Source organism: Arvicola amphibius, chromosome 1, assembly GCF_903992535.2.
Source record: "Arvicola amphibius chromosome 1, mArvAmp1.2, whole genome shotgun sequence".
Lineage (NCBI taxonomy): Eukaryota > Metazoa > Chordata > Mammalia > Rodentia > Cricetidae > Arvicola > Arvicola amphibius.
In genome coordinates this window covers 137,585,383-137,600,819 of record NC_052047.1, presented here as the reverse complement: position 1 = coordinate 137,600,819, position 15,437 = coordinate 137,585,383, and the positions used below count along the sequence as shown (strand labels likewise).

General features: G+C 47.0%; 1 protein-coding gene across 1 annotated transcript; it reads left to right on the top strand.

Moving 5' to 3' along the window:
- The first annotated feature begins 557 nt into the window (after nucleotides 1-557).
- Nucleotides 558-14,378, top strand: Clrn3 (clarin 3). Its single transcript, XM_038318305.1, has 3 exons — nucleotides 558-786; nucleotides 9,688-9,867; nucleotides 14,107-14,378. Exons 1-3 carry the CDS (start codon nucleotides 558-560, stop codon nucleotides 14,376-14,378), a joined length of 681 nt encoding a protein of 226 aa, XP_038174233.1.
- Nucleotides 14,379-15,437: the final 1,059 nt, after the last annotated feature.

Sequence of the window (15,437 nt, the reverse complement as noted above, 5' to 3'; positions counted from 1 at the left end):
TAAGGTCTAAGAATAAGGGTATGTAACCTAGAAGGGTGAACCTTTCTGTTTCTACTTCACAGGACCTTGGCAAAGGTTTGACGCTTGCTTCAGGAATCTCAGTAAAGGATAAATAAATCCATCCTATGTGATTCCCAGCGGTGCTGGGGCCCTGTGCTGCCATCCTTTTGGGGTACAGTTTTCGATTCTCATCACTTGAGAATTCAAATTGTGTCCTCACACAGTTGGTTAACCTGGCTTCCACGGCATGATAAAGGTTATAAATTAGTCATGTGATTGAGGAAGTCCTGGAAGGACAGCCCAGCCCTTCTTCATGCTGGTTGGCTGCAGCCATAGCAACTGCTTGTTCTAGACCAAAGTTCAGTGTCTGCACATCTTTATGGCCTTGTTCATAGTTCAATGTCCAGGAGCATAAAACTTCCGGCGAAGACACACAGCTTTCACACTCACAACAGAATACTAGACTTCCTTCCTAAACACTGGACTCCAAATGATAAGGCCTCCAAATATTCTAAGTTGGTTGTTATTCTATCCCAGGGAGCTTTTCTCCTGAGAAAATGCCAACTACACAGAAGACGTTGATGTTCCTATCTGGCTTTCTCACAAGCCTTGGCTCTGTTGTTGTCATCTGCTCGATTCTGGGGACACAAGCATGGGTCACCAGCAGTATTTTCTTCACAGATCCTATTTCCAATGGTACCATTGTCATCACCTATGGTCTTTTCCGTGGTATAAGTACTCAAGATTTGAATGAAGGCCTTCAAGAGCTGGACAAAAACTTTGAGGGTAAGTGATCACCTAATTTGAATGGAGATAGAAAGAATGGCTAAGATTCCTATAATTTTGTATTGTGGACAAATAGTCATTTGACACTAATCTCTTCAAAGCTTCAAGTTAGGTTATCAATGGGTTAACTCATAATTTTGAAAAGGTGTTTATCATTATTTTAGACTCCTCCTCTCTGGTTGTCTTGTTATTGTCAGAGTCTAAACCATTTTAGCAGCGGCTGGGCTTGAATGGTACCTATCTAGTTTATTGACAAATAAATAATTAAAGTATGTGACAGTTTTATAGTGTTTAATAGCCAGCAAGAGCAGTATCTTAAAGGATGTTAACCATGGGTTTTGACACAGGACATCCACCTCCATCCAGAAGTTTATAAGCAGTTACATAGGGAAAGTCTAAAGCAGTAAACATCAACACCCAGTCCGTATTTCCCAGCTTCTTGAACGTATGCTTTTGTGTTCAAAATATCTCATTACTGGAAGTGACATTTAATTTCTTCTTAATCCTATCACTGACAGGAATTCCTAATTGTTCCTCATTTCTGATATAATAACGTCTTTTTTCTATATACACAAAATAAGAAACTGTTGAGGCTAAGCAAATGTAGCTACTTGAGTTTTATAGTTTGAGATCTGGCATTATGGTTCTTGATAGGTGAAAGTCACATTTGTGCATTGTGTAGCATATAAGTGGGCGTTGTGTTTTGCCGTGAAGAGACCTGCTCCCCAACAACCAGAAGCTAAGATTTCAAAGGCCCATTTAATGATACCGTTTTAAAAACCAAAAGTAGGCTTGTTTGAGCATCCTTTGGCAGATTTAAATGCTTTAAATTGGAGACAGAAGTCTATACAGTGTTGACTGGGGATCAGTTGATTCTATCTAGAGACTGATGGCCTCAGTGGAAGCCCTGAGTCTCTATCTAGCCAGGGAGGCCCAGAGAAGGACAGGAAAGGTCAGGCCTGGCAAATCAGCCCTATGTGACTGGGAGTGCGCATGCTGGTGTCTGGAGAGGAAGGACAGCCTCAGTCGCGGTGGTGACACAGCTTGGGGTCAATGATAGTTAGGTCCTTCCACTTAGTGTATCAACAGAGTCAGAATGCTTGTGTTGCCCGTGCCCGGTTCTCTCTAGTTTTATCCTTTAGTACTGGAAAGCCACTGTAGCCACCCCTCACACTTATAGTCCAACCTCCCATTGCTCCAGAGGGTCAACAACCACCCCATGGAGGAAGATGCTACACAGTTGCTGGTAGGCATCTAGGGACCACTCAGGGACTATGGGATTTTCCATACGTGTGACTGTGGTAAGCACTGAACATGTAAACGGTTCTCCCAGACAGGAAGTCATCCTTAAAACATGTATGTAGGCAATGTTAAAAATCTTCTGTTGCTAACCCTGTCAGCAGAATCCAGTATTTACAGTGGGACATTCTGCTCTCCGGCAAGTAAGTCGGGGCTACTGTGTACATCATTGGTCAATCGTTGGTAGCAAAATTAAATCTGTATAAAATTAATCATGCATTGTCCTATTCAGCACTGACAAATGGATGCTTCCCCTTGAAAAGTCAAGAGTTTTAGCTTTGTGGCTAAGGCTAGGACACACTGAAATCCTCAGGCAAAGAAGCATATCACCAGGCCCTGCTACACTTCTGCACGGGGAGGTTCTAACATATTGTGTCTATTTGGACTACAGCTTGAAGTGAAAGAACAGAATGGGCAATAGTGTTTGGTTTAAAGTGTCAAAACCATCCAGACAACAATGGGTCAATGGATGGAGATGATGCCTAGTCAGCTCCAGTCAGGAACCCTTCTGTTGTGGAACTGGCCTGGCAGTGAGCTCAGGCTGGCTAGATGGGTCCTGATTTGTCTAATGTCCAGAAAAGAGATTGTTTAGCTCTGTCTAGCCATGAGTAGATGGTCTTTGCTACTCCTAAAGTTCCAGCTGTATAATTTTAGCTCAAAATATGTGCTGTGTGAGTGCAGGACTTAGACTTAGGTGCTGATAGGGTCTGTACACAGCTCCTGTGGTGAAGTGTTCCCTATCCAGGGCAAGGGAAGCTCCTCCTCCTCTGCAGTGCAACACCCTGCACTCATGTGAGTTTCCATAACAGCTGGAGGTGGGGTGGGGAACACAGTCCTGTGAACTCCTAGAAGGACCTGTGCTCACGCTCACGAGGGTGTGCCCCCCTGCCTCCCCTGGTTTGGCTCTTGAGTGCTTTATAACAGATCCCTAATGAAGTTAACCCCTTGACTCTGAGAATGCCATAGGGCCTAAGGGGCATGATGTGTACTATTTCCCCAGGATGGCAGGAATGGGGCAATGTGTCACTTGAATGTAGCACCCCTCAGAAGGTGATCTCCAGTCTCTATCCTAACCAGACCAAGCATCTTTACACAATCACTTTGAAATTTCAACAAATGTTATTTCTCTTCCTGTGGCCTAGGTCCCTTTGATCTTGGTCCCAAGTGCATCCTGGTCCGTAGTCACATGACACTCCAACAGCTGAGTTACCATGGCACTGACTCTGGCCCAGAGATGCAATCTCCTGGATGCTGCCAGGACCCTCTGTATTTGGCCTCCCATGCCAATGAGAAGAATTTCAGATTCAGGTTCCATTCCTCTTGTTTAGAAAAAATAGGTGTCTTACTAGATGCGTTATTTTCCATGTAACTATGACAAAACACCCGAGAGAAGCAACTTAAGGGAAGCATGATTTATTTTTGGTTCGTGGTCTCAGAGGGATTATGGTGAGAAAGGCATGGCGGAGCATGTTCAACTGTGGTGGTGGAGTGTCAGGTAGTTTCCTCACAGAGGGTGGACCAGAAAACACAAGCCAGCATCAAAGTGGGTCTAACCTTCAAAAGGCTTGCCCCTGGTAATATACTTCTCATAGCCAGAATGTGTCTTTGGAAGTTTCCACGGCCCTTAAAACTGTGCCACAGGCCAGAGTCTGAACCTTGAAAACTTGAACCTGTAGGAAACATTTTAGTCAATTTCTAACATCAGGTATGTTGGTCAACATTGACTACCAACCTGATGGGAAGGAGTGTTACCTAGGAGACAAGCCTCGGGCATTTCTGAGAGGGAGTTTCTATATTGGGTTAAGGTGAAATGATCCACCCTAAATGTGGGTAGTATCATCTCATGGATGGAGGTCTCAGATTGCGGAAAATGGAAAAGGTGAATGCATCATCAGCATCCTCCTCTCTTCTTCTTCTTCTTCTTCTTCTTCTTCTTCTTCTTCTTCTTCTTCTTCTTCTTCTTCTTCTTCTTCTTCTTCTTCTTCTTCTTCTTCTCTGCATATGCAATGTGTCTAGTTGTCTCAAGCTCCTGCAGTCATGTTTGCCCCACCATGGTGGACTATACTCTCAAACTGTGAACCTTCTGCCCTTTAATTGCTTTCATTAAGCTCTTGATTGTAGCAATGGAAAAAGTGATTCGTACACTGGATGATTTTAAGACAAACAGACAGTAATTCTGACTCAGGGTTGATGGTTACCAACCTTGCCTTGGTCAGATACAAGGCTGACACAAGCTTTGGGCATTACTTTCATGCCCCTTGGCAGTGGGTTGCTTGAAGTTGATTTTTTTGTGTGTGTTTAATAGCTCAGGACACAACCTTAGAGAGGAACACAGGCAGACTGAGGACAAGTGTCAGGCTCAATGGTCTCCGAGTGTTGAACTTAGGCCAAGGATCAACTGTTACCAGTGGGCTGTCACAATCCGGCTTTTCCTCTGTCCCCAAACTTCACTGGCTCTTATTTCTTTTCTGTGATCTCAGCATTGCAGTATTTAACAGAACTGAATTAAGAAGGCAAATACAGCACAGAAACTAATTGAGAAGTAAAGAACAAATGAAGTTGATTTCTTGAGACTATGTGAAGACTCCCTACCTCCCTACTCGGACTTCATCTCATGTATCAGGATGTGTTTTCTGGAGAAGGGCTGTTTATCCTTTTTCCTTCTTATAGATGTGACCACATTGGAAGAAAGAGATGGAAAGAATGGGCCAAACCAGAAGGCTTAATCGGTTATCTTCCAAGACAACCTTAGCAACTGTCCAAGAGGTTGAGGCGCTAGCTGTGACTTCCTGGGAGGGCCCAGGTCTAAGATCACTCAGTCCCTGTGATGTTCACTAATGTCAGCATCTCACTGGGTCAGGTCCCTCGTGGCCAGGTGTCTGAGGGAGTGGAATCAGTCCGAGTTACTTGTGTTTCTAGGACAAAATATATGGCAAAGGCCATTAAGGAAGGAAGGGTTTGTTCCGGCTCATAGTTGGAAAGCACAGTCCGTCACGGTGGAAAAGTCACCATGGGAGGAGCATGTGGTTGTTGGTCACATGGCGTATGGTATCCACAGGTAGAAAACAGAAGCGGGGGTGGGGAAGTGGGGGGGATGGAGCGAGGTGAATCCTGGTTCTCACCTTTAAGGTGGATCCTTCCACTTCTCTTAACCCAGTCTAGAAACTTCCTTACAGTCATGCCAAGAGGTTTGCTTCCCTGAGAATTCTAGATCCTATAAGTTGACAGTATCCACCATGGCACTCAGTGCCTATGAACCACAGAAAACAAGACCTGGAGGTGGAGAGCAGATGGCAAGTGGGTCCCAAATGAATGAATCTTCTCCTGTGGGGATCTGGGTGTCTGAATGCCCGGCTGAGCTATCTGCTGTCATCTCTGTGGCTGCCTGTTCTTGGCCTCTTTCTGAGGCCACCAGAATCAGGGCAGTTAGCTCCAATTGTGATGGGACTCCTGAATCGGAAGCTTGTCCCATGAAAGAAAGAAAAAGAAAAAGAACTCCATGTCTCTGGTAATTTTCCGGGGAGGGAGCAGCTGTCAGATGCTGGGAGGGCTATTGTTACTGCACTCTGGCTAACTCTCACCAAACTTTCAGCTAGCATTGTCTGAGTTCTGAGGCTGGAGCTAGGAAGGCAGAGCTGTCATAGGTGGCAGGGAATTCAGAAATAAGTTTTACAATGCAGCAGTCCAAATTAAGATAAATTGCCCCCCAAGTACGTAGGAAAGTATGAGTCAGCAGCCCCAAATTAGCTCTCTTTGGAAAATCACGTTTGTTAAATCTTATTGAAAGTCAAGGCAGAGCTAAATTTGATTGTCATTTTCTTTCTCTTTTGGGGCATGCATGTCACGTGCAAGTGCTTGTGCATGAGTGTGCACACATTCACGGAAGCCGGAGGTCAGCACCCTGTGTTTCCCAATTATGTCCCGTCTTGTTTTTTTTTTTAAATTTTATGTGTATGTATGTATGCTTGTGCAAGTTTATACCCATCACGTGGATGTAGCAACTCACGGAGACCAGAAGAAAGTACTGACTTCCCTGTAATGAGAACCTCCATGTGGGTGCTGGCAATGGAAGCTGGGTTCTCTACAAGAAGAACAGTAAGCATCCTTAACTGCTGAGCCATCTCCCCAACCCCCTCCACCCTGTGTTCTGAGACAAGGTCTCAAAGGGAACCTGGAGCTCACTAATTGTTTCTGCTGGATTAACTGGCAAGCAAGGCAGTCTCCTCAGGGCTGGGATTACAGGCTTTGTGCCTGGCTTCCTTTTTAAACACAGGCTCTGGGAGGGTTGAACTCAGGCCCTGATGCCTTCAGGGCAAGCATTTCACCCACTCAGCCATGTCTGCAGCCCTGCGCAGTCGCTTTTTAATGGAATATTCCAATTGTAAATGAACATTCACTTATAACTGGAAGTCACTGTGTGAGGCAGAGAGACACTCAGAGAAATCCAGGTGTTTAGGACACCAGGCATGTTCCTCACACTCAAGTTTCTGCTCTTGGCTTAAATATTCCAGTTATTTCCTTGACTACAGGACTGCCAAGGAGAGAGAGAACTCTTTTGTCCCCAGCCAACTTCCCTGGAGAGCAAGGGTTTCCTCCTGAGCTGGCTGCTAGGGAACAGGAAGTGGATCCACCTTGAGGAGATGAATGGCTGACACATCCACAGGGACCAGTCTGGACCTCCGGCTGGGTGTGTCTCCCTAGCTCAGTTGCTTTTTCCTATTCTCCTGTGACGTCACCTCCCTCCAGTTTAAAAATCAGCACATACTGAGCTAGTATAAGCAAAACCTTCTAAATAAGCTATTTACATAAGAGTGTGGAGGAGCCGGAGAGAGATCCCACTTGGTTACATCAGGGACTAGTGAAGCCCCAGTCCATGTGGTCTTTGGGAGCCACGCTTAAGTTACAAGACAGAGAATGTGGGATAGGGGATCAATCTCCCAAAGGGGTCACTGACAGAAGTCATAGGAAAGCCCAGTCACCATAACGACAAGGAGGTGTTGCCTCTAGAAGCTGAGCTTTGCCCCTGTGCCTCTGAGGAGAGAAAAGCTCTTCAGTGGGGGTGGGAGGTCATGGTTCACTCACTGCTGAGCTGGTGTTTTGCTTTTTGTGCAGACTCTGTGCTTCTGGGGTTACGAGGGATGCTTGTCAATGTTTAGCACATGCTGTAGCCAAGTTCCCGTCTCTCCTGCCCCTCTTCCCTGCACATCCCTTTGCTCTTTAAGGCAGGGCCCCTTGCTATGCAGCAGTATCCGTTGTTGCTGCCCTCAGGGCACTCCCTTCCAGGAGATGCCTGATCCAGGCTCAGTCACACACTACTCAGGATGCCTTCTCTCTTCCTGGAGGACTTGTGCTACGACCCAATTTTTTGATCACGCCCTCTTTGTCTAGACGGAGGACGTGGCAGATTTAGAAAATCAAATACAAGGACTTAAAACTTAAGATGATTTCACCCAAACTGGGCTGAGCACATACTCTTACACAAGGTAAATATCACATCCTGGGGTCCTGTGTCCGCTCCGATCACCCAGAAACACAGTTCAGTAAAGACCACTTCTTTTCATTTAAAAAAAAAAGAATTACTTATTTTAGTTTATTTTTTGCCTGCATGTATATGTGTGGACCATGTGCTCATGGAAGTCAGAATAGGACTTCTTCTGGCAGCTGGATGTTGATTCCTCTGGAACTGGAGTTTACAGATAATTGTGAGCCACCATGTGGGTTGGTAGGAATCGAACTGCTGTTCTCTGCAACAGCAGCTAGTGTTCTTAACCATTGAGCCCTCCCTCCAGGCCCCTGTTTCTTACACATGTCTCTCAGTCACACAGGGGCTCTTGTTTTCCTTACTAGTGAGAAAGGAGACACCCGTGCATGGTGTGCAGTTCCACAGCGAGCACCAGGAGTATCCAGAACAGGGGTGAAATCAAGGGCACACGGAGAACTTCTCAATAGTTCTTTTGGTATGGGGATGGAGAGCGGCACTTTGCAAAGAGAGAGTGATGGTGGAGAATGGTAGGATATGGTTCAGAAGATGCTTTGCCATTCCTTTTGTCCCACGGGAGCCAACACACACAGCCCTAGAAGCTAAGAATCCAGGTCTGCATGACTACTTCCTGTTCCTTAAAGCTGTGCTGAGCTAAGGCTGTGAATGTCTCCACATCCGTGGGAACCAGTGAAACAGGAAGAGAGAGAAGGAGACTTTGACTAGTTCTTACTCACCCCTCTGTGGCCACTATGGCTTGAGTTCCCAGTGATTTTTGTTAGTGTTTTTATAGTCGGCACCAAATCTCGTTCCCTGGTGGTCTTTTCCTTGGGACTTCACAGACGGTCTGTAAACACGTTTGTGGGAGATCCTGACGTATACTGACAGCCATTGGAGCTGCTCTGTGCACCTAGGAAGAGCACACCTGTCACATCTGGTCTGGTGTGTGGGAGTAGAGCAGGATGTGGGGGAGCTCTGTGCCCTGGAAAACGGCTGCTAGAGCTCGGAAGCCCCGAGGTTCTGACGACTCTGCCAGTGCATCTGCATTGTGTTTTCCATGAGTGTAGATCCATTATGGAGCTTCTTTGCATTTAAGATATATGCAGGTGCTATTTTGCAAAGTGCTTTAAGCTTAGAAGGAAGTTCTGAGGGTGAACCAGAGGCTTGTGTTCCAGCTGCCTCCAGTGTTGGAGCTGGGACATGGAGTCTGCACTCAGGGTAAGCACCCTGATTTGGTCTAACAAGAAATGTTTTCCTATCTCCATTGCCAGATACGAGCTGACTCCTCTCTGGTCATTTCTGCCAGCCCTTATTCTCCAGCTTTTTTCTCTGTCATCTGCTCCCGGCTCACTGAATTCTTCTAAGCCACAGGGTTTATGGGATTCACCTGCATGTGGGTTTGCGCAGTGACCCCACCCTAAACGTTTCTGTCAGAAGCAACTAATTCTAAGACCCGAAGGGAAGCTATGGCAATGGAATTGCCATCTATCCTACTAGCAAGGCTCAGATAGCAGAGATCATGGGTAAGAAAGTTGCAGATATGAGGGGCCACCCTCTGCTAAAACTTGAAAACTCAGATAAACATCCAGCCACCTTTAGTGCTGTGCTTATGCAATCAAGTAAGATCACTGACTGGTTGGCCATGAAGGATGCCAGCTCATTCTCGTGCGTTTGTGTATGTTCCTGTATGTACATATGCACTCAGTGTGTCTATGCAAGTGCACGTGCGTATGTATACGTGTGCAGGTGGAGGTAAAGTCAACTACCGATGTCATTCTTCAGGTGATGCCCATCTTGGTTTTTGAGACAGGGTATCTGGTTGAACCTGTAGGTCACCAGTTCAAGTAGACTAACTGTCCAGGGAGCTCCGGGATCCACCCGTCTCAGCCATCTCCCCAACACTGAGATTACAAGCACTCACCATCACCCCTGGCTTTTTTAGGTGGGTTCTGGGGATTGAACCTCTACGGCACATTACTGACTGAGCCATCTCCTGATCCATGCCGTCTTGGTCTTACAGGATGAACGATTTACTGCTTCCTTCCCTGACACCACAGCTTCTCTAGCTCAGCTGTACTTAGGATTTGCATTCTGTACTGTGCATTCACCAAATGTTGCTTTAGTTCTAGGGATATTGGGTAATTCTTCCCAGAAGACTCTGCATCTGGTGGCCATCTTATTCCTGGTCCTGAGTCTGGGAACTTCCGTTCTGAGCTCAATATTCACCTTCTACAACAGCATCAGCAACCCTTACCAGACGTTCCTGGGTCCTATGGGCGTCTACACCTGGAACGGACTCAGTGGTGAGTTTCCTGAGAGGACTCATGTGCACATACATGTACGCAGATACACGTGCACACACAGGTGTATACTTATGCACACCAATGCATGCTCATGAACACACGTTGCTCCCCTTCTTACCTTCACAAGGGGCAAATGTGGACTCCAGAGATGCCTCACCTGGATGACTAAGTCGCAGAGCAAGGGAGGATGCCATCCGGAGCCAACGCTCTTCTTGTGGGCTAGGATGCTCTGTGGTTGCTAGGTGATTTTGTTATTTTGTGGGTGGGTACCTGGGTGGAGGACAGAGTCCAGATGGGAAGTGGATCCTGCTGTGACTCAGTCAAAAGACTCACCATGGGTTTTGCCCGTACACTGCAACCCCCACAACTGTAGTGGAACTCAGAACCAGAGGTTAAGGGAGTTGGTTACAAATCCAGATATAGGTCCCAAGCATCCAAGGCCCTTCCATCAGCCACCAGACCTCACTCACTGCCAGGGTAAACAATGAATTGCTCTTAGTTTTGCTCATGCAACTCGGATCTAACAGCAGCAGAGGCCTCAGACATGGCTGGATTTAGAGATCATGTCGTGGGAAGTCTGTTTCTCTTCGTCACTGTGTACGCTGATTTCCCAGTGTGTGCTCTGTAGCTGCACAGTTGATTCAATCCTCTTAAAGGTCATTTGTCTGTACCCACCCCGAACTCCACCAGAGGCAGCCCTACAGGGAACGTCTACCAATTCCCAGGAGTCAGGAGAGCATCCAGTTCTCATAGATTCACACATTGACAGGACCTCATCAATGTCTGAAGCCAAGAAAGATAATCTGACCCTTCAAGTTGGATAAGAACACTCATCCATACTGGGGGGATCCAGGGTCAGCTGTTCTCCAGTCTCAGAGGAACGTGGAGGAGAAATGGGTCACCAAAGGAGAAGGGGAGATGACAAGAGGCTACAGTGGGCGTGTACTGCCCTGTCTGCAGCCCACAGGGCTTCCAGCTGGCCCCTGAAGGCTGTAGCTTCGTCTCTTTTCCTCTGCAATGGAGAAAAAGCTGACTGTCCATGTATCAGAGGCCCCGCATATGTCTGCAAAGGAAAAGGAGAAAAGGAGTCTGGAAAGTCACCCCTCAGCCTGCCTATGTCTAGCCACAAAGACCTAGGTTGTGGGGAGAGAGTTCCCCTCACCGCCCTTCTGCCTCAGGCATATATTTTGACACAGAGGGCTGTGAGGTTGGCAGAAAAACCACCCATAAGGGGTGTGTAAGGGCCAGGTTTGCTTTCTGACCTGGGTCTTGAGGAGACCTTTGGCCTTTGGGCAAACATAGGAGTTGGAGGTAGTCTTTTGTGTCCCGATGCTCAGTAAGACAGATTCTGTCCTCATATACCCTCAGACAGCCTTTGATTTTCTTTCCTTATCTGGAGTGTTACAGAGTTTAGTGAAAAACTGGTTTGGAAAAGGCTAATCCTACAGAAGGGCTTCTGTTTAGCACTGACAGTGTAGCTTCCTGGTCTTTGGGAAGCTGTGAGGGAGGGCTGGTGTCAGACTGACTTTAAGGCCCTGGGGCCAATGAGAATACTACAATTCCCTGTGGAGGTAGGCTCGCCCATGCTCTCCTGGGCTGTAGGTGGTGAGCAGGCCCAGTGGGCAGAAGAGGAAGTGGATTATCTGGATGGTTTCTGATGGGAAGAAACAGCTATAACACTGCCTGAAGCTCATGCCCCCTGACCTCAGCCCACACTGGTCCCAGTGTGGCTGGGGTTTCCCACAGGGGATTTTAAGGTGGGTGGAGAGAAGGTTGGATCCAGAGAGACTGTCACAAACTGTCTGCTACAGACATATTGTCCCTCAACTGGAGAAACAATGAGTAGGTGTCATAGCCCAGCAGGGATGGGCCCTAGAGGAAGCTCATGTCCCCAAGCCTTTCAGAACAGCTCACCACTGCTGCCCCCACCTCCTGCAGCCCTTCAATCTATAGCTATGGAGAAGCTGTGAGACTAGCCAGACCTAGATGCAGCCTATATCCCTGGCTACTTAGGAGCCTGAGACAAGAAGACCCTCAAGTTCAAGACCCGTCTGGCTGCGCAGTATAAAGAATGAAAAGAGGGCAGGGGTGTGGCTTAGTGGTGGAGCATTTGCTTACTGTTTTCAGGCGTCTAGATTTGATCTCCAGTATTTCAGGAAGGGAGAGAGGGAGGGGGGAGGGAGAGAGGGAGGGGGGAGGGAAAGAGGGAGGGAGGGAGGAAAGTAGGAAGGAAGGAAGGAAGGAAGGAAGGAAGGAAGGAAGGAAGGAAGGAAAGAAGGAAGGAGAAGCAGTGTGGAGCCCCTGGCTCCAGGCATCTGCCTTGAAGGGGCGCAGATAGGCAAGGTGTCTACATGCTAGCCCTTCCCTGTGCAAATCAAAGCTCCAGACAATCCACTTTAGGGTAAAGACATTAACCTTGTGCCCATTCCACTCCTTTATGATTAATTAAGCTTTTATAAGAAACTTCACAAGAGGAAAATGAAGGATAATGAAGGGGTGAGAGGCGCCCAGTGAGCATCAGAGGAACGGGACTTTTGTTCATGCAAATAATTAAGAAATAAAGCCATTATTTTGTGGGTGAGGTGTGTCATCAAGGGCTGCTCAAACATTCTCCTCTTGCAAACCCCCCTAATTAGCCTCTCTCCGAGGACCGTTTGGGGAGCTTCCTTGCCTGTGGGGTGGGACACAACCGATGCCCAAGACTTCAGAGCTGTGCACATTCTGTGTATGTCAGCAGATGAAGGATCCCAGACAGACTTCATCCCGGGGATTCCCCTGATGTGTCAGAACCCCACCTGGGCATGAAATCCATCCTTACCCTCATCTTCTTCCTAAAGTTTATTTTTTTACTTTTTTATTCCAGTGTTCCTGGTATAGGAATACCTGTCACTTGCATTACGTACTTAAAGCACACTGTTCGTTGGGTTTCGGCGTGTTCTTAGCCACTGCAGGCATCACTACAATTCTGTTCCAAATATTTTCACCAAGTCCAAGAGAGACCTCATGACTCCTGGTTACTACCTGCCTCTCGCCCACCTACGCAACTGTATGCTTCCTTTGCTGAAGATACTTCCTGGTTCAAGGCTACACTTGCCTGGGTCCTGCAGAGTAGACTATCTGCAGCGGCTATCTAGCCCTTGTAGAATGAGTGCAGCCCTTGAGAGCCTGTGGCTCTCTTGCTCCTGGTGGGACTCACCCCTCACAGTTGGGGGTGACCCACTGCCCACCCTTGCTCTCCCACCTATGATGCTGGTGTCTTTCCACGTCGTTTGTCCATATGCTCACCATATCCACTCCCCATCTCCTGTCCACTCACCCCCACCTCTACATCCGTCGCCCGGGGCACAGGCTGTGTGTCACCCAGAGACAGCTTCTGAGGAGACTGAGCCTGCAGGTTAGATACTGTCCTGAAAGATATTTAGAATGTCATGCCTAGAATCTAGTTTATTTCTTACATCTTATTTTTACAGTCTCCTTCATCTTGAAACACTATGTAGCTGTTCAATAAATGCCTATGGATTATGTATCCCATAAAGAGAATAAAGGATATTAAAAATGCAGAGGGGTGGCACACAGCTGGAGAGATGACTCAGCAGTTAAGAGTGACTGCTGCCCAATCCCTACCCACAAGGACCTGAGTTGGAATCTGCCCCCCTCCCCATGGGTGACTCACAAACACCTATAACACCTGCTCTAAGGGATCCGATACCCTATTCTGGTCCCTGTGGGTGACTACCTATGCTCACACAGACGCATGCTCATATATATATATATATATATATTGAAATAGTTAAAGTAACTTAAAAATATGTATCACAAGGACAGGTAGATGGCTCAATGAGTAAAGTGATTGCTACAAAGAAACAAGGAGCTGAGTTCAGATCCCAAGCAACCAAGACAAAAGTCAGGCAGAGTGGTGCATATCAGTAACCATGTATCTGGGTGGGCAGGGACAAGGGGAGAAAAGAGGGATCTCGGAGGCTTGCTGTTGAAACAGGGAATTCCAGGTTCAGTGGGAGTCTCTGCCCTCTCTGCAAAAATAAATAGATAAATAAAAATAGAGAGTGGTAGAAAAAAAACACCTGGTGTTGTCTCTTGGCCTACACGTATGTGCATATACGTGTATGCACATTCACACACATACCACAGAAAGGCACATACATGCATGCACACATGTACGGGCAAAAATACTGTTGAGTGCCTCATTGTGTCATTTATGAAGCTCAATCTTCTTTTCAGCACCCTTTGTGTTCCTGACCATGGTACTGTTCGTGGGGAATACAGAGTCCAACCATCTCTCAGAAGAACTGTCCCATAAGCTTTATACAGAGATCACCATCAAGACAACAACCCACTCTTATGGATACTCATTTTGGCTCATTTTGCTTGTCATCCTTCTGAATATTGTCACTGTGGTCATCATCATTTTTTATCAGAAGGCCCGATACCAGCAGAAGCAGGAGCAGAGGAAGCCGGTAGAATATGCTCCCAGGGACGGCATTTTATTCTGAGTCCTGTTCACATTATGTTTGCACTGTCTCTGCCAGTAGTAACTGGCTAGCTTCTGTGGACAATCTGCATGGCAGTCTGGTGCGAGACCTCTGTAACCACGACACCATGTCCTTCCTAGATGATGCTTGCACGTTTCTCCACGGATATCCACTGGAAAGAGTTTTCTCACGAGGGCAGGGATGAGAGTGGGGAAGACTGTGGTCTACAGGGCTCCAAGAGGGGATGTTCTGGGGCCTGCAGGCTCTTCCCTCCTGGATTGCTATCCAGAGTAATAAAAGTCTGAATTTTTTTGCCTTCCCCATGACCATCTTAAAGGACTGCAGCCCCCATGATTTTGGCCTTAGGGAGGATCAGGTATTTCACTCTTCTATAGGAACAAAGGCATTCTGAACCTGTTTTTCCAGAGCCAAGAGTTGGATACAAAGGGATAAAGGATGAAATGACCCTGTGCAGGCTTAGTTCCTGTAATGAGGGCTAGGCACATGTAGAATTCAGGCCTTAGGAAACCCAACATGAACAGGTGAGAGGTGAAATATAGTCCCTGTGGTCAGTTTTTCCAGCAGACAGACAATCAGCAAAATGGGGAAGGCACAAAAATGTAATCTGCATGTGTTGCCAGTAAGATATTTCCTTTGAGAAGCTCACTGAGAACCTTTCAGCCTCGACTATTTCACAAGTCACAAGTCGCCACATAGGACTACAAAGTGGCCCCTTTTCATGCATTGATGGCATTGTGAAGCAGTAGCTTTGTGACAAGGACTGGATCTTATGAAGCCCTCAAGTGTACATGGCCTTCGTCACTCAGACTTAGAGCTGTGAGCTGGGTTCAGTGGGGGAAGCCCCATGTTGAGCCCTCACCTTCATGGAGTGTACTGTCGGGGAGCAGTCAAGTCCGACATTTAATGAACACTTACTTGACTCCAATTAAAACAGTTGCTTAGAGTGGGGGATCTTCCCCCCATTGTAGAGCACCAAAGTGCCTAGCATGTTCAAGGCTCTGTGTTCCATTCCTAGTCCTGTAAAAAATGAAACAAACATAGACTTACAAAATCATGCTT